Here is a 24,400-nt window from a genome sequence, read left to right as displayed (position 1 = left end):
CAGGCACCTTTCCTTCTTTCCTCACTAGCACTGTCCTGCCCACTGTCCTCCATCCACCAAGTCACAGTCAAACCCGCAGCACCTGCGGCCCTTCAGCCTCCACCCACAATGCATCTTCCCAATTAACAATCCTGCCAGGACAGGGATAAGGTCTTAAAGTTCTCCGTCTGCCTACAGCGTGTAGCACCAGTCTTTACTAACCCATGTGCTAACCGTGCCGCACACAGAATGACAAAGTTCTGTCCCTCACCTGCCACCTACTGATGTCCAAGCCGGGCTTCCGGAAGGACAGGCCTCTGAGCCCAAGTGAGGCCTACGAGTTTTCCTAATTCTAACTTATTCAGTTCTTATTTCACCCACTGTATTCAACCTGCACAAGTTAGTACCTACAATTTCAGATTTTTGGCATGGAACTGAATTATGACTATGATGCAACAGGAAGTGTAAACGTTCTGCAGTCTCTTTGGGACCAAGCCCATTCTTGGGTTAGATCATCCATTTTATGTATTCTAATTTCTTGCTTCCCTGCTTGTTATTTGGCGCGTCTTTACTTACTTCACTCCATGGGAATAAAATGCGAACCATTAACAGCATTTTTATGTATATGGGCTGGAAAAGTTACAAACTCATGGATCTGTGTGTTTCTCCTACTGCGCTATTTTCTCCTAACTCTTGGTCTCTTTCTGATGTAGAATAAATACTGATTTCCTTAGTCCTGTAGCAAGTTAACAAGCCTGTAATGTGACAGATCTGTATCCCAGTGGCTGATCGTAGGGAAACCACAGAGCGATGTTTTAGCTGCGTCCAGTCCTCAACACTGCGGACTTCCAGCCTGGTGCCAGGATGGCCTCTCTGTCCCAGTGTGAGCGAAGGTTCGAGCGGACTTGCCAGTCCCGTGCTAATTCTCACTGAGGCAGGGCCTTGCTGCGGCGGAAAAACGTGTGGACAGAAGGGCACGCCGGCAGGATGTGGCCCACAGTGAGCCGCGGAGTAGAAACGGCCGAAATGCGCGGGCGCGTTGTCCATGTTTGGTCGTGGAGCTGCCCGCGAGCGCGGGAACAGTGCATCAGGAGCGGGTGGGCTTGGGCGTCCGCGGCAGAGGTTACCTCGGGCCCCCGCACGCCCGCTCTCTCCTGGCCTGGGTCTTTGTCCCCCGCCCCCACAAGGACCGCCGCCGCGCCCCTCAGCCCTTGGGCCCCCGTGCGCGGAGGCGGGGCCTGGCAAAGCGGACGGCGGGCGGCAGAGGCGGCCCTGCAGCACCCAGGCCGCCCGGGCAGCGCTCCCCGCTGGGGAAGAGGCCGCAGGCGCCGGAGGCTCGGCCCGGCCCCGCCCCGCCACGTCCCCCTCCCGGCCCGGGCCCCGCAGCCGCCGAGGCCGCCCCCTCGCGGGCGGAGCGGGCGCTGGGCTAGCGCGGCTGCGGCGGCGGCGGCGGCGGCGGGCCCGGGGTTGCCATGGTAACCGGCAGCAGCAGCCGCCACAGCAGGGCCGGCCCCAGCGCCAGCGCCGGTCGCGGTCGGGCTCGACTCAGTGTGTGGTGAGCGGCGGCGGCGCGGCCGGGCCGGGGAGCGGGCGCGGCCCGGCGGCCTCAGCATGGAGGACGGCTTCTCCAGCTACAGCAGCCTGTACGACACGTCCTCGCTGCTCCAGTTCTGCAACGGTGAGGGGCGGCCGCGCGGGGCCGGGGCGGCGGGCGGCGGCCGGCGGCGACGGCGACGGCGGCGACCAAGCCGAGGGGCCGAGGCCCGGCGGCCGCGGGCGAGGCCGCGCAAAGTTGTTACGGAGGGGCGCGCGGTCCCCGTTCCCGCCGCCGGCGCATTGTGCTGGAGCCGCGGGGCCGCGCCTCGCTCCGGGCCGTCCCGGGATCCCCGCCGCCGGCCCGGCTCCCGGCACTGGTGCGCGGACCCCGCCGGCTACAACACCCGCGGAGCGCGCCCGGGCGGAGGCGCGTGGGGCACAGGGCGGCGGGGAGGCCCGGGAAGCATCCGCGTTCCGGGGAACGTGTTGCTTTTTTGCTTCCCAACTCACATCTGTTTGGAAATGACTGGATGAAGAACTCAGGAAACAAATCCTTTAATAACAAAACCCTCCTGCGAGGCTGCACGCAGTGTTTGGACCCCCAGAACCCATTCAGGTCTACTTTAATGAAATCATCACAATTTAATACAATCTAGAGCTTTTTAAATGGAAAGCCAAAGTGGACCTGGCCTCAGTGTTGCTTCTTATTTTGTTTATGGGATAATGATTATTTTTTTCTTTTCTTTTTGTTTTACAATTTTACAGGAAGGAAACATTCATATCCACCAATATGGCATCTTTTTAAAAATATGAAATCCTACATGCTTGAAAGATTTCAGTCTCATTGGCAGAGTTGAAAAAGATTTTCACAGCACACTGAATATTTTATCAGAACATGATGTGTGATAATTCACGCACAAAAGTTAACCACACTTTTTTTTTTACATGTTGGGTTTATTGCTCCGTCAAAGGGCCCTAAAAGTTTGTTAATGGGGAAAAAACGTGTATTTGATAGAATTTGCTTAAGTGCAGTCGGAATAATTTTGAATTCTAGACCCTTTGACAACTGGAGCAATTTATTTTGCTATTGTATTGTGATTTAGGGAAAGTTTTCTTGTTATTCGACACCTGTTTGTCACTGTAGCAGTAAAGAGTGGAGAGTGTGTTGATTCATCCTCTGTAGTGGTATTTTTATCGCTGGTGAAATTTATCATCTTGTTCATGTTAGAATGTATACTCTGATAGCTTTTGCAGCTTATACTTTACATCTGAACCATTTGTGGGTCTTCATGAACTTAGCAATCCCCTCTTCAGTGGAATTAAAGAAAGTTTTTACTCTGTCTCTGAATTTAACGCCGGTTTCCAAGAGCAGAACCCCTGTGTTTTTGAGGCTCAGAAGGGGTTGAGGGCAGGTAGAATGTATTTGGTACGCTGGTGGTCCCTGGGATACTTTATAGTATAGAGTCATGGGAACGGTTTTGCTTTCTAGTAGGTTAGATTCCTCAATTAACATTTTGAATAGGTTCCTTAATTGATTTGTAATCAATCATATTCAAATTGTTATTTTTGAGCTAAAAAGTAAGTACAAACTCCTGTACGCTTATGGTAGAATTCTCCCTATGCTAGTTGGAAAGATATGTGGCTGAAATTTGTATTAAATGACTTTGAGACATCAGGTCTCACAAATTTAATCTGTGGGCATATTATTGACAGCTTGGTTTGCGATACGAAAATGAGCCTAGATATTTTTATTGGAGCAGTTGTTTGGGGGCCTGGTCATACTGTTCCTAAATAGCATTTGAGTCATGAAGTTGAGCTACACATCTATTCATGAATGTTTTGGTTCTCTGCATTTTCCTTTTCATTGCCAGCCTGGAGATATTGGCATGGTATTTTACTGGTGGTGATGTCCAGGAGAAAGTAAAAACCAGCTCTTATATTTTGTAGAGGTAACAGTTTAAAGAAAAGCCATCTTAACTAGAATCAAACAATAAGGTCACTTTGTAAGTATTGAATTACTTTTCTCAAAAAGTTCTCGGCTCTATATTTGTTATTTTTTTTAGGTTGTCTAATGAATAAAGTTTAAAGCAAGAGTGGCCTATGGGGCAGAAGTGAATGTTAACTGGTGATATCTTAGGCAACAGATGTTTTGATGTGAAACATTTTAAGAGGCTTTCATTAAGTGAAAATATAAATGAATACAAGTCAGCTAATTACTATGATGATTCAATTAAAGCGATGGGTCACAGAAATGCCATTTCACTGGGAACTAAATTAAACGTTTGGATATTTCATTAGCTACATTGGCAAACAATTTTTTTTAAATGAGAGACGTAGATTACAATGGCAAGACAGCAGCATAATATATGAATCATACATTTTCATATGTTGAGTATGCTTCATGCTGTTAATAGTGATAGAAACTAAAAAATCATGGTTATTGCTTTAGAAAATATAATTCATACATATTATTTGGATGACTGTCATAGTTAACTTCCTTCTGGCCAAATAAAGACAAGATCAAAATGTAGGATGTTGAGGCGGGAGGATTACTTGCAGCCAGGAGTTTGAGAGCAGCCTGGGCAACATAGTAAGACCCCCTCTCTACAAAAAGTTTTTAAAAGTTGGCTGGGCATGGTGGCTTGAACCTGTAATCCTAGCTACTCAGGAGGCTGAGATGGGAGGATTGCTTGAGCCCAGGAGTTTGAAGCTGCAGTGAGCTATGACTGAGCTATGACTGTACTATAGCCTGGGTGACAAAGTGAGACCCTGTCTCGAAGAGAGAGAGAGATAGAGAGAGAGAGAGAGATGATAATGTATAAACGAGAAGGGGGAAAGATAAAAGTTTTGTTCTTATGAATGAAATTTCTCTCTTCTTTTATACTTTTTTCTTGGCGTCTCTCCTCATAATTTGTAATGGATATGAAATGCAAAGTTAGGCAGTATCTAGCCTCCTGAAAAGGCTCATCCTCATCTTTCAGGAACTGTCTTTCTCATTTAAGCAGAAAATGTGTGCATTGTTTCCTTCAGAGTATTTGAAATCTGTAAAGTGAGCTAGAAATCACAAGCTTTTTTTTTTTTTCTTTGAGCCAGACCTCACTCTGTGACCTGGGTTGGAGTGCAGTGGCATGATCACAGCTCACTGAAACCTCGAACTCCTGGGGCTCAAGCTATCCTACCTCAGCCTCTCGAGTAGCTGGGACTACAGGTGCATGCTACCACACCCAGCTCACAAACTTCTTTTAATGCTGAAAAAAAAAAAAATCCCTGAAGCGTTTTGAAAAGTGAACAGTAGCTATCCTTTATAAGACAATTTATGATTTGGGAAATACTCCATATTTTCTTCAAGGCTTCATTTTGAGGTAGGTGGTGGTACCATCCTTCCTTTCTGCCTGAGGAAACGTAGGCTCAAAGAGATTTGGCAACTTTATCAGGCCACAGAACTAGTAAGGACTTGGATACCAGTCTGAATCTTTGTGTGTGTGTGTGTGTGTGTGTGTGTGTTAGTAATAGCTTTATTGAAATATTTACATACCATAAAAATGTGTTTTTAAACTGTACCATTAAGCGCATATAGTATATTCACAGAATTGTGCAGTTGTTACCACTCACTGATTTTAGAACCTTTTCATCACTCCGGAAGAAACCCTAATACCTACTAGCAGTCATTCCATGTTCCCCCATTGCCCTCACCCCCAGTAACCATTAATCTACTTTCTGTCTTTATAGATTCTGGACATTTTGTATAAATGGAATTATAGAATGTTTGGTCTTTTGTTCCCGGCTTCTTTCACTTAGCATGTTTTAAGGTTCATCCATGTTGTAGCCTGTGTCAGCATGCCATTCCTTTTTTATGGCCAAATTATTTAATTTTTTTTTTTTTTTGAGATGGAGTCTCGCTCTGTCGCCCAGGCTGGAGTGCAGTGGCCCGATCTCAGCTCACTGCAAGCTCCGCCTCCCGGGTTCACGCCATTCTCCTGCCTCAGCCTCCCAAGTAGCTGGGACTACAGGCGCCCGCCACCTCGCCCGGCTAGTTGGTTTTTTTTTGTATTTTTTAGTAGAAACGGGGTTTCACTTTGTTAGCCAGGATGGTCTCGATCTCCTGACCTTGTGATCCACCCATCTTGGCTTCCCAAAGTGCTGGGATTATAGGCTTGAGCCACCGCGCCCGGCCTTTATGGCCAAATTAAATTCCACTGTGGAGAGATACCACACTGTTTAAATCTGTTTACTTGTTGATGGGTTATTTGGGTTATTTCCACTTTTTGACTCTTATCAATAATGCTACTATGGGCACTCACTTGCACATTTTTGTGTGGACCTGTGTTTTCATTTCTCTTGGGCAGATATCCAGGAGCGGAATTGCTAGGTCATATAGTAACTCTGGGCTTAACATTTTTAGGAACCAGTCTGAACTTTTTGAAACCTAAATATCAAGCTCTTTTTATTATGCCTTTCTGATAAAAGAATAAATAATTAAGGAAATAGATGAAAGAGGGAAAGAAGTGGGAGCAAGTAACAAAATGTTGCTCATACATTTCTGTGAGTCCTTTGGATCCTTTGATCAATCACAGCTTACCAAAACGAGTCAGTGCACAACTGCACGTGGTTGCCATAGGTTATAAGAATCTCAGTGTGGCCAGACGCGGTGGCTCACGCCTGTAATCACAGCACTTTGGGAGGCCAAGGCGAGCAGATCACGAGGTCAGGAGATCGAGACCATCCTGGCTAACACGGTGAACCCCTGTCTCTACTAAAAATACAAAAAAAAAAATTAGCCAGGTGTGGTGGCGGGCGCCTGTAGTCCCAGCTACTTGGGAGGCTGAGGCAGGAGAATGGCATGAACCCGGGAGGTGGAGCTTGCAGTGAGCCAAGATCGCGCCACTGCACTCCAGCCTGGGCGACAGAGTGAGACTCCGTCTCAAAAAAAAAAAAAAAAAAATCTCAGCGCCTGAACGGATCTGGCAGGTAATCTCATCTCATGGTTTACTTTCTTAAGCCTTTGAGCTGTTTCTTCAAAGTAAAGGTTACCCAGGAATCCAACAGTAAAGCAGATAGATACAGAGCTGCCATAGCTGAAAGGGATAGGGGAGAGGGTGGTGCTTTGGCCCTCCTCTCCTGCCCCCACCCCTCCAGCTTGAAATCTCTGCCCTGTAGGGGAAGCTGGAAAGGCTGTTCAAAGCTAGAAAGGCTGCTCAACCCGTGCATGAGCATTTTCAAGAGACTAGAAAGTAAATACCTCTCCAGGCAATCCATTTTTTGTCTGGACAGTTCAGACTGTCAGATCCTACAAGCAGTGAAAATTCAGCCGAAGTTCTGTCCCTTGGGTCCATAGAGAATAGGTTTAGTATCTTGGACATATATTAGGTCCTCACATGTTTGAAGACAATCATTATAGTTCTTTCTCACATCTTCTAGCTCTTAAGACGTAATTTAAATTTAATCATCCTGGTTGCCTCATCTACACCTGTTTCCTTTTGTCTATATTCCTCTCTTAACTTGATACAACTGAATGTGGTATTCCAGGCATGGTTTCTACACAGAGAAGATTAGAATAGGATACGTCACCTCCCTTATTCCAAAGTCTATACTTTTTTTTTTTTTTTTTTGGAGACAGAGTCTCACTCTGTTGCCCAGGCTGGAGTGCAGTGGTGCGATCTTGGCTCACTGAAACCTCTGCCCCCTGGGTTCAAGCAATTCTCCTGCCTCAGCCTCCAGAGTAGCTGGAACTACAGGTGTGTGCCACCAGGCCTGGCTAATTTTTGTATTTTTAGTAGAAATGGGTTTTCGCCATTTTGACCAGGCTGGTCTTGAACTCATGACCTCAGGTGATCTACCCTCCTCAGCCTCCCAAAGTGCTAGGATTATAGGCATGAGCCACTGTGCCTGGCCTATACTTCTAACAATGCGGCTTAAGGTTAGATAGGCTCCGTTGCTTGTCACATCACATTATTACCTCTTACTGATTTTCCAGTAAAATTCTTGTCTACTTTACATGTACCATGGCTAAATCTTTTCTTAAATTTAATTACTTTTTTTTTAAGGGGGAGTTTCCTCCAACAGGCAGAGCCCTATCAGATTGCAACACCGTTATAATCTGTGTTGTAATGCTATAAATAATCCCAGCACTCATTAAGATATTTTAGCATTACAGTAACATCAAAATTGACCATTGCCTTACAGGGTTGTGATTGTGGTTAATAGCCTTTTTCATTCTTGCCTTAGGTGTCATGAGAGAATTATCAGATGCCCTCTAAGGCCTGTCCAGAGCGTATCTGCCATGTCCCAGATCTGGCCTGGCTTCTTCTCGGCAGGTGCTACTTGTTAGTAACTATGGGGGGTCGAGTCCATGTGACCTGCCCAGTCATATTTTGAAATCACTATAATTTTTGAGTGACTGAAGTTTATTTTTTCTAGTTTTGCAATGGAACATTGTTTTAATTTCTAAACATTTATATTTTGGAAATTAAGAATATTTAATAATCTTAAACATCTTTTGACATCTCTAATACCGATGACTTTCTCTTAACTATGATTACGGCAGAATTTTCAAGTTGGCACCTCGATGGTTATAAAACAAATAGTTGGATTTAAAAGGAACACCTGTGAGGAAATTATCCAAACTCAACCCTCTGAAGAATTTTCAGGCCTCTTTTGCATTCTCATGCAGTGACAGAAGACTGACTGAGGCATTCTGTGATAGCAGAATCAGAGGAAAATGCTCTCATGGAGAAGTGCAAAGTAAGCACCCACGCTAAGCGAGAACTTCTGATTAGCATACTTGGTGCTCCACCCAGCAAGGAGCTTATTTTATAGCCAAACCACAACCATTGATGACATTGTAAAGAAACCCATGCGTTTTGGTGGGAAAAAAATCACAAAACTGTGCTTAAAAAGTAGCCATTAGTTGATTATTGTCCATTTCTGAGATAGTGTAAACCTTTTCACATATTCTCTTAAAAAACATTTTAGTTGAGTGGAGGTTGGATAAGAGAGGAGAAATAACATCTTTGTTTCTAGTGTTACGGCTTGTTCATGCTATAAAACTGGTAGCATGAAAACCTTCATCATGGATAACATTGAAAACGGAACATGAAAGCCTTGCTCTCTCTAGTAAGGCAGTCTCTCCAGGGACTTAAAATCAGTGGCATTTTGTACTACTTACGAAAATTTCTTTCAGGAACAACTATTCATCCTTATAATTGTATCTAGCTCATTAATAGACGGTTTCTAATATTAGCAAAACGTTTTAAACACCTTCAGAAGCATTACTGATTACAAAAGTGTGCTGTAAACTCTAAAAGCTGTATAATTATTATTGATACCACCCCTCACCCCCGGCTTCATGTTTTTCTCACTAGACATTTGGCACATAGATTTCATTTTTGCTGAAGGCTGCTCATTCATTTTAATCTGGCCCAGGACTGGGGGTGTGCTGAGATGTAAGCAGGAGCAAGTGCATACCCTCTTTGGTTTACTTTTTAAGAAATAGCTCTTCAGAAGAGTTTTTCTTTCTTTAAAGGACTTGGTTTTTTTTTTTTAAGTTTAATTAATTATTTATTTTTAATTTAGAGTCAGGGTCTCACTCTGTTGCCCAGGTTGGAGTGCAGTGGCGTGATCATGGCTCACTGTAGCCTTGACTCCTTGGACTCTAGCGATCTTCACACCTCAGCCTCCCGAGTAGCTGGGACTACAGGCGTGTGCCACCACACCTGGCTAAATTAAAAAAAAATTTTTTTAGAGACAGAGTCTTCCTTTGTTGCTCAGGCTAGTCTTGAACTCCCCTCGAGAGATCCTCCTGCCTTGGCTTCTCAAAATGCTGAGATTAGGCAGGAGCCCCTGCACCCAGCTAATTTTTGAGATTCAGTTTAGGTGGATACATTTCAATTTTTGTTTACTCTAAAGTTTTACCTTTACTAGCAAATACTGTTGGCGGGGAAAACCATCTTTTGCAGGGTACTCGGTTGTGTGTTAAAATGCAGTCATTTATTTATTCTGCCAGCCTTCTGGAAAATATTTAAACTGTCTATCTTTAATAAACCATTCCCACAGTGTACAGGCGGATTTGACCTGTAGACTTGGATGATGCCTGAGGGCACTATCTCCAAGCCTAGGGCCTGCCAAAGGTAGGGAGTCCAACAGGAGACCTTCCCACCTGCCGAGGCCCTGCTGTCAGAGGGAGGGGAAGCAGAGGGCCCGCCTGAGGCCAGCGGCCAGATCCATGCGTTTGTCGTGGTGTGGTCCAGGATTGGTGGCACCCTTCACTCTGCAGAGCCCCTGTAGGGGAGACCCACCGTCCTGGACTGCACATTCTTCTCACAAATAACCTTTGAAGGACAATGGGCAGCCCACAGTTAAAGATAACCAGGGTAGAAATGGTTAGGCGAATATTCATGGAGAGACTTAAGTCCATTTGGCAAATTGGGCTGATTTCCAGTGAATATCTACAGTGTTCTTAGGACAATTAAACATGTCAAAAATGTAGTCTCCCCTATAAATATTAGATTCTCCTAGTAATCATTTTAGACTCTTCTACCCCCTGCCCCATATCTCAGTTGACTCAGTGGATTCTGCACCCCAAATGTCTCATCATCTGTCCCTTCCACCCTGACTGGGGCCCTCATCAGTTCTCATCTAGGGTTCGGTTTGGTTTCAGCAGCAGACCCAAAGCAGTCCTCCTTCCTCCAGTATTCAATCCATTCCTTTAAACAAGCACTCAAGTACTCACAGTGTTCATTATTACACTGTTTTAGGGGTTCCAGCGAAATGCGAGGATGACATGGTCCTTGGCCTTAGGAAGCCTAACTTGTTTCTCAGGAGCTAAATATCCAGTGTTATTTTCACACTCGCTTCATGACAACAGTGATAGGTTGTTCTGAGAAGTCTAAGGAACAAAGGTAGGGTGTTGCAGGACTGGGGGCATGTATTAGGGCGGGCTTCCTAAGAGAGGCGTCCGTGAGAGCATCTTTCTTGGCTGCTCACTGCAGGCGGGTAGGTGGAAGTGGGGAGAGCCATTCAGGCTGGGGAAGTGTCTAGGAAGCCCTGGGTGGGAAAGAACCTTTTGAGAACTGAAAGGTTGCCTGTGGTGAAAGGGAAAGGAGTAACGTGGCTTGCAGTGGAATTGGGAGCGTCGCTTTGGGGACATGGCAAGAAGTTTGGTCTTGTTCCTAGGAGCAGTGGGAATAGAGAGGAGAATTTTAAGGCAAGGGAGCGACTTGTTCACATTTTTCGTTTTGAAAGATCACTCTGCTTCCAGGGGGAGGGCAGGTGGGAAGTGCAGTCCAGGGTGGAGGTAGGAGGGTAGAGGTGGGGGGACTATGGCAGTAACCCGGGGAGAGGCAATGGTGATTCACCCTGGGCCGGGGGTTGGGAGCAAGACGCAGGAGATTCTTAGGGGGTAACATCCTGTATTTACATTAAGAGTGGGGAGAGGGCAGAATCAGGGCTGACGCCCAGGTCTCTGGTACCTGCAACTGGAGATGGCAGGACAGGCTGGGGGGCCTGTGCAGAGATGGCAGTCCAGGCCACGGGGGAGGTGGTTTGGGCTTGTGGGGTGGGAGGACATATGGAACACAAGCTGAGGTGCTGAGCAGGCCGTTGGTGAAGGTCTGGAGCCTAGGAGACGGCTGGGCTGGACAGAACGTTTGCGAGCCGTCAGCATCCAGATAGTAATGGGATCCATGGGCACCGATGAGCTCACCCAAGGGAAATTAGACATTTCGAATGTGCCTCCTGCAAGACAGATCCGGGCAAAACGGCCTCCTGTTTAAAAGCTGACAGCAGCCCTCCCTCCCGCTTTAGCACCCAGGGCCCCACTTATCTTCATCCCTGAGTGCCCCCAGGTACCCTTCCTTCCTTGGTGGCTATGTGGTATTTAGTATAAACCTCTGCCATCGTGATTATCCCAGAGGCCTGTCATGGAGGGTTATTTTCATTCTCCCGTTAGAGATAAGCTCCTCCAGGCAGACTTTCCTGGGATCGTCTCTGTGTCTTTTGCACTTCAGCAGTGCCTGGCATGTGGTGAGTTTCCTGGTGAAAGTTAGTTGAATAGATTCAGGGTCCGTCTTATTTATCTTTTTTTAAAAATTCAATTTTATTTATTTATTTTTGAGACGGAGTCTTGCTCTGTTGCCTAGGCTGGAGTGCAGTGGAGCCATCTCGGCTCACTGCAAGCTCTGCCTCCTGGGTTCACGCCATTCTCCTGCCTCGGCCTCCTGAGTAGCTGGGACTACAGGCGCCTGCCACCGCGCCCGACAGAGACAGGGATTCCCCATGTTAGCCAGGATGGCCTCAATCTCCTGACCTCGTGATCCGCCCGCTTCGGCCTCCCAAAGTGCTGGGATTACAGGCGTGAACCACCATGCCTGGCCCGTCTTATTTATCTTATAGCACCTCCTCAAACACACACACCAGGCACCACCACCCACCATGCCACACATGTGACAGGTGCCTGCCAAATAGAGCATGCCCACCACTTCCCTGTGTGCTTGAAACAACGTGTATCAATGTATATAGTATATACCACCTGTGCATATAACTTCATGTATACCTGCATTTCTGCATGCATTATACACACATGCACACATGTGACATTTAACTCTACCCCTCAGCAAAGAACTGGTAGACTTAGACATTCAGAAGAGAAGGCCTTCCAGATGAGGGAACCTTATTGGTAGAACCCCGAAACATGCATGCAGGCCCATGAGACTGGCTTAGTACAGAGTCAAACCTTGCCACCACAGTTGCTGCTGAATGCCTCTCGCTAGACACCACATCACTGGAATCAATAAGCAGAGACATTTGCAGAAAGCATTTGGTGGTTTCACTGGCTTAAAACAAATTATTTTCAGCCAAAGTAATTGACACAATGAAGTGGTTTTTGGCAATTCCAGCATTTTTAACAGTAAAAAGGATTTGACTTCAATCACCCCCCAAAAAGTTATATAACATGAATTTTACCATTCTTAGAAAAATATGTTCCAGTTGAGAAACGGTTGAATGGAATTAGGACTCTCTTATACTGCAGCATTACTGTGCACTTTAGCCCCAGCTGTCTTCGTCACAAACAGTTGAAAATCCTTAGGAATAGGACTTAGTGATGATGATTTATCTACTATTGAGTCGCTTATGCTTACCCATCCTGTATGCAAAATGTGGCAGCCACTCCCAGGGGACTGTATGGAGCTATAATAAAGATAATGATCTGTTAGCTCGGCTTCACAGAATTAGTCCTTTAGAAAGTAATTAAGCAGGATTGCCCACACTCCACTGCTCTCAAAGACTGAAATCTGGCTTGGTGTGTCATTTCTTTGCCTTCCTTGAAAATGGCCTTTTATTGAGTTGATATAATTTAATTATATAAAAATACGTGTTCAGATTGCATCTTGTACTTAATTATATCTTATGCCATGGAGTTATTTCCCAGCTAGAGCTTGTGCTGTTAGAAGGTGGGGTCCGTGTCTCATTCATGCGTGTGTGTGTGTGTGTGTGTGTGTGTGTGTTTAGATGCAGGAGGGGAGGGGAGAGAAATGCTGGCTTTAAAGAGTGCTCACCAAGCATCAGGTGTTGGGCTAAGCATTTTTAATGTATTCTTTTGTTTAATTCTCACAACACCCTTTTGAAGTAGGTCCTATTATTTTCTTCATTTTGACCGACAAGGAAAGAGAGGCCCAAAACTTAGAGTAACTTGCTCAAGATCGCCTGGCCAGTGTGTTTCAGAGCTGGGATTTGAAGTCAAGCATCCTGGCTCCACTGTCCACGGTATGTTAAGTACTCAGTTATGCCCAATGAGTGAATGATGGGAAAAAAGATGAGACTGTCATCGACCTGAAAGGGACTGAGGAGATCGCTCTGGTCTGCCCTTGCCTATAGGAGAGGCCACACATGGTTTGCTCGTGCAGATCTGAAGCCCTTTCCCTTGGATTATTGGAGGAGTCTCTGAACAGATTTCCTTGTCTTTACCAGTTTTTCTTCAAATCCCACCTCTTCAGCACTTTTAAAAATGGAATTGCCCAGCATCCCCCAGAAGTTCCCCATGACTCTTGGGGTTCAGGGCCGACTCTGGGAACTACTTGCCACCTGTTTTCCTGACTCTTTCCTCCCAGGGCCCTGGATGCAGCCACCCTGGACTTCTGGTAGCTTCTGAAGGTGCCAGGCTGTTGTGTACAGGATTCCACATGCTGAGCACCCTTGCCTTCCCTGGAGCGTCCCTTCCTACCCCTTCTTCACGGAGCCACGCCCTCATCCTTCAGAACCCTGCTCCCATGGCACGGGAAACCTCAGGGCAGGTGGATGTAGGTGCAGTTCACTGGGTGCCCCTTAGGCCCCAGGCCACGTGTCTCAGGGCATAGCCAACTCCACTTAACCGTCCAGACCAGGAGGACCTGGAGGATGTCATTCTGGCTCATGTAACTCAGTGGGCCCTCAGTACTAGCTTGTTGAACAAAAGAGTTCAGAGTGGAAATATTAAATGGTACGTTCAGTCGTGTCTACTTAGGACATTTTAACTTTTCTCTGTTTACAACGCACGCCAACCACTGTAACCTAGTGTTGATGGAACTCTTCTGTCTTTCTGTTAACAGTTGTAGTTTTTCAGTGTTTCATCAGCAGCCATATTCTATTTACTCATTCTCTTTCTTTTCTTCGTTTTTTAAAAATCTTTTGAGAGAGGGCCTAGTCTGTTGCCCAGGCTGGAGTACAGTGACATGATCTGGGCTCACTGCAGCCCCGACCTCCCCAGCCCAAGCAATCCTCCAGCCTCAGCCTCCTAAGTCTGGGACTATAGGCACACGCCACCATGCCCAGGTAATTTTTTTATTTTTTTGTAGAGATGGGGTCTCGATTTGTTGCTCAGGCTGATTTTGAACTCCTGGGCTCAAGTGATCCTCCTGCCTCAGCTTCCCAAAGTGTTGGGATTACAGGCATGAGCCACTACACCCAGCCCTAGAACCCTTTTTAAAAAAAAAAAAAAATTTAATCATGGTAAAATACATGTAACATAAAATTTAGCATCTTACACATTTTTAAGTGTGCAGTTCATAGCATTAAGTACATTCACATTGTGGTGCAGCCATCACTGCCATCCATCTGCAGAACTTTTCATCTTCCCAAACTGAAATCTATCCCCATTACATAATTCCCCACTCTCCCCCGCCAGCTCCTGGTCCAGCGTTCGACTTTCTTGTCTCTGTGCATTTGACTACTTTAGATATCTTGTATAAGTGGAATCACACAATATTTGTCTTTTTGGGAGTAGCTTACTTCAGTTTCAGAATGTTTTTTTAAAAACAATAGTTTCATGAAGTTATAGAATCCTAAACTGAATGTTTAAAAGGTTCAAAGCCCCGGGCAAGAAGTGGGATAATCGCCTGCACATTTGAGGCTGTCAGAACGCCTGATGCTGTGTCACCGGATCACACCTACGTGCATTACCAGCAGCCCTGCTCAGCCTCCTGTGTAAAGTTTCAGTGTCCGATCTCCAGAATTTTTTTTTTTTTTTTTTTTTTTTTTGAGACAGAGTCTCGCTTTGTCGCCCAGGCTGGAGTGCAGTGGCGCGATCTCGGCTCACCGCAACCTCTGCCTCCCAGGTTCAAGCGATTCTCCTACCTCAGCCTCCCGAGTAGCTGGGATTACAGGCATGCTTCACCACACCCGGCTAATTTTGTATTTTTAGTAGAGACAAGGTTTCTCCATGTTGGTTAGGCTGGTCTCGAACTCCCGACCTCAGGTGATCCACCCGCCTTGGCCTCCCAAAATGCTGGGATTATAGGCATGAGCCACTGTGCCCGGCCAGTCTCCGAAATCTCTAATGGAAAGTGTACTCCTTCCCCCAAGCGAGAGCCAGTACAAGACCACTCTCAAGAAGGGTAGCGCCGAGTACGAGGAGACAGGGCTTGGCTTCAGAGCTGCCCTTCACACCCAAGCACAGCAACACGGGCTGCTCTGACAACCCAAGAAGGGTGACAAGTGTCTAAGCTCTTTTAGGAGTGGGGAGCTGGAAAAAAATTTAGAGCTGTTTAGAAAAATGATGAGGGGCATATGTTTGCTAAAGAAATTTCATGACATATGCCTTCTGATCGCCAATAACATGCATTCTCTCCCAATTAGCTAAGAGTCTAAGAAGGGAAACAGCAGATGCAGGACCCGGGATCTAGGAAGGATCTGGACTGGAGTCTTGGAATATCTCTGAGTTTTTGTTTTTTTTTTTAAGGATTGCTTTTGTACGTTTGGCACCGTTTGCTGCCATGAACGCCTGATTGGAGCATCTCATTTGCAGGACCGTTTAAAGAGACAGGCAGGCGCAGGCTGCACACGTGCAGATGAATAATGAACTCTTGAGAATTAGCACAAAAGATTACGTGCATTCTTTCATGATCCTCTGTAATCTACCACCAAATTACTTTCCCAGAGGTGGTGCACATAGGCTTTGGAGACAGACAAGACTGGGTTGCAGTCTTGATTCTGCTGTTTAATGAAATGACTCTGTAAACTTGGATAATTGCTTATTCTTTCCTGGCCTCAGTTTCCTCAGCTCTAACAAGGAGAGCTGACTGCAAGGCAATTCTAGAGAGTCCTGGCAGGAAGCAGTGGTGCCCTCAAATTGGCCAATTTAAGGGGATTGTGGTAAAGTCACTGTTGTGAAGGTTGGTGCAAGATATAGGGAGACCACAAGGGCTGAGGTAGTGGCCAGGACTGGTACAGCAGGCACAGTTCCACCCTAGGCCTGAAGGGGCAGAGGGGCAGTTACCAGACCTGGGTTCAAAGAGGGCTGGGTGGACAGAGCTGCCAGACAGGAGCAGTGACAGCAACCCTACCCCAAGAAGCAACCCTGACCTCACTCCCCTCTTTCTCCCTCCCCTCCGCTGCTCCTCCCCAAGGGGAAACCTGTTGATGCAGCCCGCGCAGGGGAGAGAGGGTGGAGACGGGGTCTGCAGGGCAGGCTTGAGAGCTCCAGCACAGCGTTGTCTAGAATCGAGATGCCAGGACTTAGTAGTAAGTGTCGCCTTGGTGTTGTCTTGATGATTACAGCTGGGTTGACTTATCCTCATTCCTGATGCCTCGTAGGTATCTCATAAATGTTAGATTTGTGGTCTCACCACACGCCTCTGCTTACTGTGTGCCAAGAGTTTCCATGACTCTGTGGTCATGCTTTATCAGTCGGGAGCCCCTCCTTTTTCCATATTGAAATACTGTTCATGCCTGAAGAGCCGGCCTACAGACTGTCCCCGGGGTGAAGTCTTCCCTCGTCTGTCCGGGGTTACTTGGTCTTTCCCCTGCATTTCTAAATTACGATACATACCCCTGTGATCACTGCTGGTTTCCCTCTGTCTTGCATCGTGGTCAGCCGTGAGGGCCTTTGTTGGCGTCTTCAGCTAGTGAGTTCCTTGAAGGCAGGGACGCCGTGTTGTCTTTTTATTTCGTTTGCTTCTTTCTCCTGCTTTGCACGGTGCCTTGCAGGGAGTGTGTCTCCAGTACATTCTTGTTGCATGAAAAATCAAATGCCAAAATTATACAAAGAGCTGTGTTATCTTTAAATTATTATAAGAGACAAGGAGAGAACTTCTGGATCCTGAGAAGCTTTTCAGTAATTCCAAAAACATTTCTTCATTGTGTACAGTAATAAAATAACACACAGTCATAGGTGGCAAAGCCTCCTAATTACTGTAGGTCGGAGTCAGAGTGTATGAACTTCCAGCATTCTTGGATCCCATGTATTATATACGCATTTAGTGAAACACAATATATATTATTTAATTTTGTTTATTTTTATATTTTTGTTCAAGATGGTCTCTCAATGCAGGCCAGCCACGGTGTGTATTTAACCCCGAAAACAGGAATCTATTCCAGTGTTGGAGGGATTTGCTGAGAGATGATACAGTTTACACAAAACCACGTATGCTCCACACTGTGAGCTATCTGGGGAATTTTTCAAGAGTAATTTCAACACACTCTATTTTCATCTAATTTACTGCCCTTAGAACATAACCCCAACGTAAAACGATCTCCTCTGTAATATTTTACGGTTTTTAAAGCACCTTCAGATCTGTTTATCACTTAATTCTCACAACCAAACTCTAAGGTAAGTAAGATACTACTTTATCACATTTATCTTACATGTAATCAGGGAAGCTGATAGGTGCTAAGTAACTTAGCCAAGGCCAGATAGTTCGGTGAGGACCAGATCTCGAACCTAGGTCCCCCGAGAAAAACCCCAGGTTCTTTGAACTACACCAAGTGGCTTTCCATTTGTTGTCTTCATGTTAGCATCCATGTTGACCTGGTAATCTATACCTTTATAAAAAGAGAAAATACGTTATAGATAACTGAATTTTGCAAATTTTGTTATTTTTTTCCCTGCACCTTGAATATGGTTATGCCCTACTTTAAGAAACCCTGACCTTCTATAACATTTTCTTAAAATTGTAAATTCCCCTATCTGCTTAAATATCATATTTATCAAACTTTGACTTTGTTCTTCAGGTCACATCGTAGGTAAAGTGGCTTGTTTTATTTTATTTTATTTATTTATCTATTTATTTTAATTCCTGTTCTCCCTCAAAGCACAGTCTGCTGTATGTTGAAGGGGCGGGGAGCTGCTGACTCTGCAGCGCAGCCTTACTCACGCAGTTTTCCATTCTGGCTGAAGTAAGGGATGAGACACAACACGCCCAGAAGCTGTGTCCAGCGCCTGGACAGGCGCCCTGGTGGGCACCCTGGTCAACAGCCTGGGAACCTCGGCCGTGTGCTGCCTGCTTTCTGGGTCCATCCCAGCCCTGGGTGTATCGCAGATGCCTTGAGAATTAACAGCCCTTGAGTCAGGCCTGCAACCTCTTATCTGCGATTTCAACATCCAGAAAGCTCTGAAACCCAGATGTTTTTTGGTAACTCGTTTGCTAGTCAGATTTGGCCTGATCTGAAATCATTTGATGGGTGGGGAGAACTCCTCTGAATTGAAACATGTGGCTTTTGATTGTTTATGTTTATTTCTTTTAGTGTGAAAGTTCTGCTTTTCTGTAGAGGTGTTTTTGAATGTGACTGCGGGTCTTGTCCTGTGCCCTTCTGGGGATATTGGCTAATGTATGTTGTATGCCCTGGACTTCTGTTTTAAAGTCTGAATCTGAGTTCAAAAACCTCTCAGGCTCCAGGGATTTGAGGAAGGGTTTCCAGACCAGTATGACCAGACAGCCGAGCTGAGCCTGTATACTGCGTCTGGTTCCTGGGTGGTTCCTGCTGCAGTGCGGCCCGGTCAGGGCACCGCTGCTGACCTGTATCTGTGGACACTCCCCAGTGCTTGAGTGATGTTTACGTGGAAGCCTGGCGTGTAGGAGGCCAGTGCCCCTGGGGGAACTGCAAGGCCATTTTACAGCAGTCACCTGTCACCGTGTCCTTCAGAACCAGCCAGATGCTACAGAGCCAGGCTGTACCAGAGTCCAGGCCCATGAAAATAAAGTTCAGGGAGACTCTGTTGATTTTGCTAAATTCATGTGTTCCTTCCTTCCTTCATTTCTTTGTTCAACGGGAATTTATGTATCTGCCCTAAGAAGGCATGCGCTTGGCTTATGAAGAGTAACAGTGACACTTCACATGAGTTAACATCTGCGGTTTATGGTTGTGTTGCAGTGTTTCATTTCGTCCTTGCAGTCGTTCCAGTGAACCAGCTGGTGTTGGCCCTTTTCATAGATGAGGAAACTGAGGGCTAAACAGCTTTTCCATATCTGCAGATTCCAATCCTCGTGACTTTTCCATATCTGCAGATTCCAATCCTCGTGACTTTTCCTGTTCTGTGGCCTTCATACGCCCTCAGCATTATTTGTTAAGACTCAGCTATTTTCAAACCCCAACCCACTTGAAGCAGTGGCTTTTTCAGATACCCGGGACAAATCACGTGAGCTCGTGCCTCAGTTTTCTATGCCATAAATTGGGATTCCTTCCTAATCCTTGCCAGTCTTAAGTGAAATAATCTATGTGACTCTGCTTTGTGAATTGTGAAACTCACTCTGGTGGCTATAGTTAATAATAACGTATTACATGTTTCAAAATTGCTAAAAGAGTGGATCTTAAATGTTCTCAGTGCAAAAAAATGATAAATATGTGATGTGATAGGTATGTTAATTAGCTTGATGTAATCATCCACATCATATACATGAATCAAAGCATTGCATTGTACCCACTAAATATACAGTTATTGTCAGTTAAAGAAAAAACTCTCTGATCCCATGGTAAAGGATTTTCTGATTCTTCTTCCTCTTTTCCCACATCCAGATATGTCTGTCTGGGATCCCATATGGCGGTTCTCCCCATCTCTTATGATGTTCACCTCATATACAGTTGACTCTTGAACAACGCAGGGGTTAGGGGATGCTGAGCCCTAGCACAGTTAAAAATTCGTGTATAACGATTTTTTTGTTTGTTGGGGTTTTTGTTTTTTGAAACAGGGTCTCGCTCTGTCACCCAGGCTGGAGTGCAGTGGTGCCATCACAGCTCACTGCAACCTTGACTTTCTGGGCTCAAGTGATCCACCCACGTCGGCCTCCCAAAGTTCTGGGATTACAGGTGCGAGTCACTGTGCCTCGTGTTGAATATAGCTTTTGACTCCTCAAAATCTTAGCTACTAACAGCTTACTGTTGACCAGAACCTCACCAATAATACAAGCAATTAACACATACTTTGTATGTTATATGTATTATATACTGTATTCTTACAATAAAGTGAGCGAGGGAAAGGAAAATGTTGCTAAGAAAATCAAGCCGAGTTGGGTGGCTCATGCCTGTGATCCCAACACTTTGGGAGGCCAAGGCGGGAGGATCACTTGACCCTAGGAGTTTGAGATCAGCCTGGGCAACATGACAAAACCCTGTCTCTACCAAAAAAAAAAAAAAAAAAAAAAAAAAAAAAAAAAATTAGCCAGGCTTTGTGGCGCAAACCTGTAGTCCCAGCCACTTAGGAGGCTGAGGTGGAGGATTGCTTGAAACTGAGGCTGAGGCTGCAGTGAGCCAAGATCACATCCCTGCACTCCAAACTAGGCAACGAGAATGAGACCATGTCTCAAAAAGAAAGAGAAGAGAGAGAGAAGAAAATAAAGAAAAATCATAAGGAAAAGAAAATACATGTACTGTTCATTAGTGGCAGTGGATCATCACAAAGGTCTTCAACCTCGTTGTCTTTACATTGAATAGGCTGAGGAGGAGGAAGGGTTGGTCTTGCTGGCTCAGAAGTGGCAGAGGTGGCAGAAAATCCCTGTGTAAGTGAACCTGCGCAGTTGAAACCCACAGTGTTCAAGAGTCACCCATACTTATTCCTCTACTCTCCTGTCTGACATCTTAAGAGCTAAGCCCCCCTGGTATTCATTCATCTTTGAGAACTCTGCATTGCCTAGTTTACAGGTGACAGTAAGTGTGTGTTGGAGTTGGTGCAATGGTGAGATGTATGGCTGGTAATTCGGGGGTTAGGTTTGCTGATGCAGTCAGGGAGGCCTGACCGTAGCACGCCCAGCCCCTTCATCAGGCGCTGTGTGTGTGCCCAACCGAGGACATTCATGAGGCTCTCTCTCTGTGATACCGAAACAGCTGGACATACACTGAGAAAGGAAGTCAACCAAACAAATATTTTCTAACCTAACTCTAAAAAGGTAGATGCCAGGCAGCCTCCAGGTGAAGATGCTTTTCTGGGGCTGACATACTGGTACACAGCATTGAGGTGCTGTCAGATCTCTTCCCTGCCATCCACCTCCCAGTGACCCCTCCTCGGCTGCACAATGCGCCTCCCCACATGCATTGTCCCGTGGCCCTCCCTGTACAGTCGGCTCTTCACTTTGCCTGGCTCAGAGGTGTCCTCCATACCAAAGAGGCTCAGAGTGTCAAGATTTAGGGAAGGTTGGAAGTAGATGGGGTAGGCAGGGGAGTCAGCCTTCCTTCTCTGCAGGGTTGCAGAAAGTTTCAAGGGTCAAGGAAATAATAAACACCTTTGAATAGAGGCTCAGAATTGTTTGTTTGGAGTTCCCAGTGACTAGTATCTTAGCTACCAACAGCTTTGGTGCAATTTGCTTTTCTTTAGCTAAACATTCTCACGTGGTGGTTTTAAAAGCAAGTAAACAGATAAAGTGTTTCTAAGTGTAATAATTTTCTTTCCTGATGCATAGCTAACAAGCAGTGAGCAGGCAGAGGGACCCCAAACCAAAGGCTCTCTCATTTACTCTGTATAAAATCTGTTCCACACTGTGTAACCTCCACATCCTTCTCCTAAGACTGAATAAATTGGGTGCCACCCTTTGAAATGTAGTACTCTGTTTGGCCCAGGAACCTCAGTTAGCTGCCTTTCTTGAGGGAAGGTGATTAATCTTGTTTTGCCAAGCAGAAGGATTATGGGTATGGCTGAACCAGTTTTGTACGCTTTGAAATATCAGCCCTGTCAATTTTGTGTTTCTCAGGGAGGGAGGAACAGGGGACAGTCTCATGCAAGAGAAATCCTGGCTTTTGATTTAAGGGAAAAAACCCCAGCTACTTAGCTTTTTTTCTTTTTAATCATTATCTTCAAGACAAAAATTCAAATACCCTAACATGTACAATTATATAGTGTTTTGGTTGTAGAAAATATCATTTGGTAGATTATCAAGACTGACAAAAATAACTATCTTTACCAGTTAAAAACGGTTGAGATGGCCAGGTGTGGTGGCTCATGCCTGTAATCCCAGCACTGTGGGAGGCTGAGGCAGAAGGATTGCCTGAGCCCAGGAGTTTGAGACCAGCCTGGGCCACATAGTGAGACCCCGTCTCTATAAAAAATTAGCCAGGTGTGGTGGCGTGTGCCTGTAGTCCCAGCTACTTGGGGGGCTGAGGTGGGAGGATCGCTTGAGCCTGGGAAGTTGGTTGCTGCAGTGAGCTACAGTCATGCCACTGCACTCTAGTCTGGGAGGCAGAGCAAGAACTCTGTCTTTAAAAAAAAAAATTTAACTGTAGAGATGGATGAGGACTGGCTATTTTGCAGATCGTTAGACCAATCCTAATCAATAACTAGTTATCAGCAATTTCATCAACTCATTTGGAATTGAGACTTGAGTTTAGACAAGCTGAATATTTATATTTATGCTCCAGAATACCTGACCCAAGAATCCCTTTCACATCTGCCAGGAGGTTGCTGGTGCCTGGGTCAGCTGCCCGGAGCACAGTGTGCCTGCATGGAGACCTTTCTTAGCAGATGAAGGCCAGCAGCATCAGAGCAGGGCAAATTGCAAGCCCAAGATCTGAAACAGATGATGAAGAGCTATGTACTTGTCACTGTATCCTTCCATGGTGTTCTATGCTATTGTAACTTCAAGAGTTGACACAATCCTTTCCCCAAACACTAAAACCTGAAAGGGGCCGGTAGACCTGTTGCCATTTTCATGGAAACCTAGAGTTGTAAAGGACCTTGGAAGATTCAGGACTAGATTTCATCTTAAAAGAGACATTGAAAACCAGTAACTCAAAAGGAAGGTCAAAGGAACTTATTTTATTTTTATTTAAATTTTTTTAGGGACAGGAGCTTGCTTTGTCACTCAGGCTGGAGTGCAGTTTCTTGGCATGATCCTGGCCCACTGTAATCTCGAACTCTGGGGCTCAAGCAATCCTCACAAGTAGCTGGACTATAAGTGTGCCCCACCAAGTCCAGATTATTTTTTTTTTTTTTTAATTTTGTAGTGCTGAGATCTTGTTATGTTGCCCAGGCCAGTCTCAAAAACTCCTGGTCTCAAGCAATCTTCCTGCCTTGGCCTGCTGAAGTGCTGAGATTACAGACATGAGCCACTGTGCCTGGCTGGAAAGTATTTTATTATAAAACATTTTAAAATTAATAGGTCATGAAACTATAAAACAAAGAATAGATTGTATGATGGATTGTGTGAAACTACAAGTTAAAGTTATTTTACAGAGCAGTTAGAGGCTTGTATCGTACCTCATCTGAGGCTCCAATGAATCCCACCCCAAATGGACCAGTTAGCATGTAGCCAATAAGACATCTTCCGGGGCCACAGGCAGGTCCTCTCGTGCAGGACAGGGGCTCAGTGGATGTTATTCTTACAGCGACTTTGTGCTAAGCACTACGGTAACATATATGCTCTTTATTTATTGCAGTAATCCTTGGAGGGTAGGTTGGGTTACCTTGGATTTACAGATAGAACAGCTGAGCTCAGAGAGGGAAACGGAATTACTCAGGGTCACACAGCTAGGGAGGGCAGAGCCAGTATTTAGCCTGGTTTTTGTGACTCCAGAACCTTCCTGTGGAGCCCATACTCATGGCTTGAGCATTGCCTAGTCATTTTGATATCTGCGAGCTTGAGTTTCCCCTTATGCTAAAACTGGGATCTGTGAGGCTTGGCTGCTGCTGCTTTTTTTTTTTTTTTTTTTTTTGAGACGGAGTCTTGCTCTATTGCCCAGGCTGGAGTGCAGTGGGGCGATCTCGGCTCACTGTAAGCTCCACCTCCTGGGTTCAGCCATTCTCCTGCCTCAGCCTCCCAAGTAGCTGGGACTACAGGCGCCCGCCACCATGCCCGGCTAATTTTTTGTATTATTAGAGATGGGATTTCACCGTGTTAGCCGGGATGGTCTCGATCTCCTGACCTCATGATCCGCTCGCCTCAGCCTCCTAAAGTCCTGGGATTACAGCCATGAGCCACCGCTCCTGGCCGAGGCTTGGCTTCTAAGAACTGCACACCTTCTAATAGTGTAATGATATGCCTCCTTGTTGTGTCATGACTAACATTGATTTATTTTAGAGAAAATTGTAATTGATCTATTTTTCTTCTGCAAACAATGGTTTCTTTTTGACTTTGTTAAAATGAAGATGAATAGCTTTTTATTTTAGAGAGCAAATGGTAGCAGCTCTTTGTAAATACTTTCTGCATTCTAGAAA

The 24,400-nt window shown here is 45.6% G+C and overlaps 1 protein-coding gene across 9 annotated transcripts in view; it reads left to right on the top strand.

Moving 5' to 3' along the window:
• Positions 1 to 24,400, top strand: part of EML1 (EMAP like 1) — a 209,710-nt gene that overhangs the window by 56,389 nt on the left and 128,921 nt on the right. For 2 of the 9 annotated variants that reach the window (XM_050796684.1, XM_050796680.1), the window contains exon 1: positions 1,452 to 1,657. The exons of 3 other annotated variants lie outside the window; for them this stretch is intronic. In XM_050796684.1, coding sequence (XP_050652641.1) covers positions 1,591 to 1,657 — 67 coding nt within the window. In that variant the 5' untranslated portion in view covers positions 1,452 to 1,590. Of the gene's footprint in view, positions 1 to 1,451; positions 1,658 to 7,924; positions 8,257 to 24,400 lie in introns of those variants that run through there. 4 more of the 9 variants (XM_050796679.1, XM_050796677.1, XR_007727182.1 and 1 more) reach the window with 3 other exon arrangements.

Source organism: Macaca thibetana, chromosome 7 (genome assembly GCF_024542745.1).
Source record: "Macaca thibetana thibetana isolate TM-01 chromosome 7, ASM2454274v1, whole genome shotgun sequence".
Taxonomy (NCBI): Eukaryota; Metazoa; Chordata; class Mammalia; order Primates; family Cercopithecidae; genus Macaca; species Macaca thibetana.
This window is presented reverse-complemented; position numbering and strand designations above follow the sequence as displayed.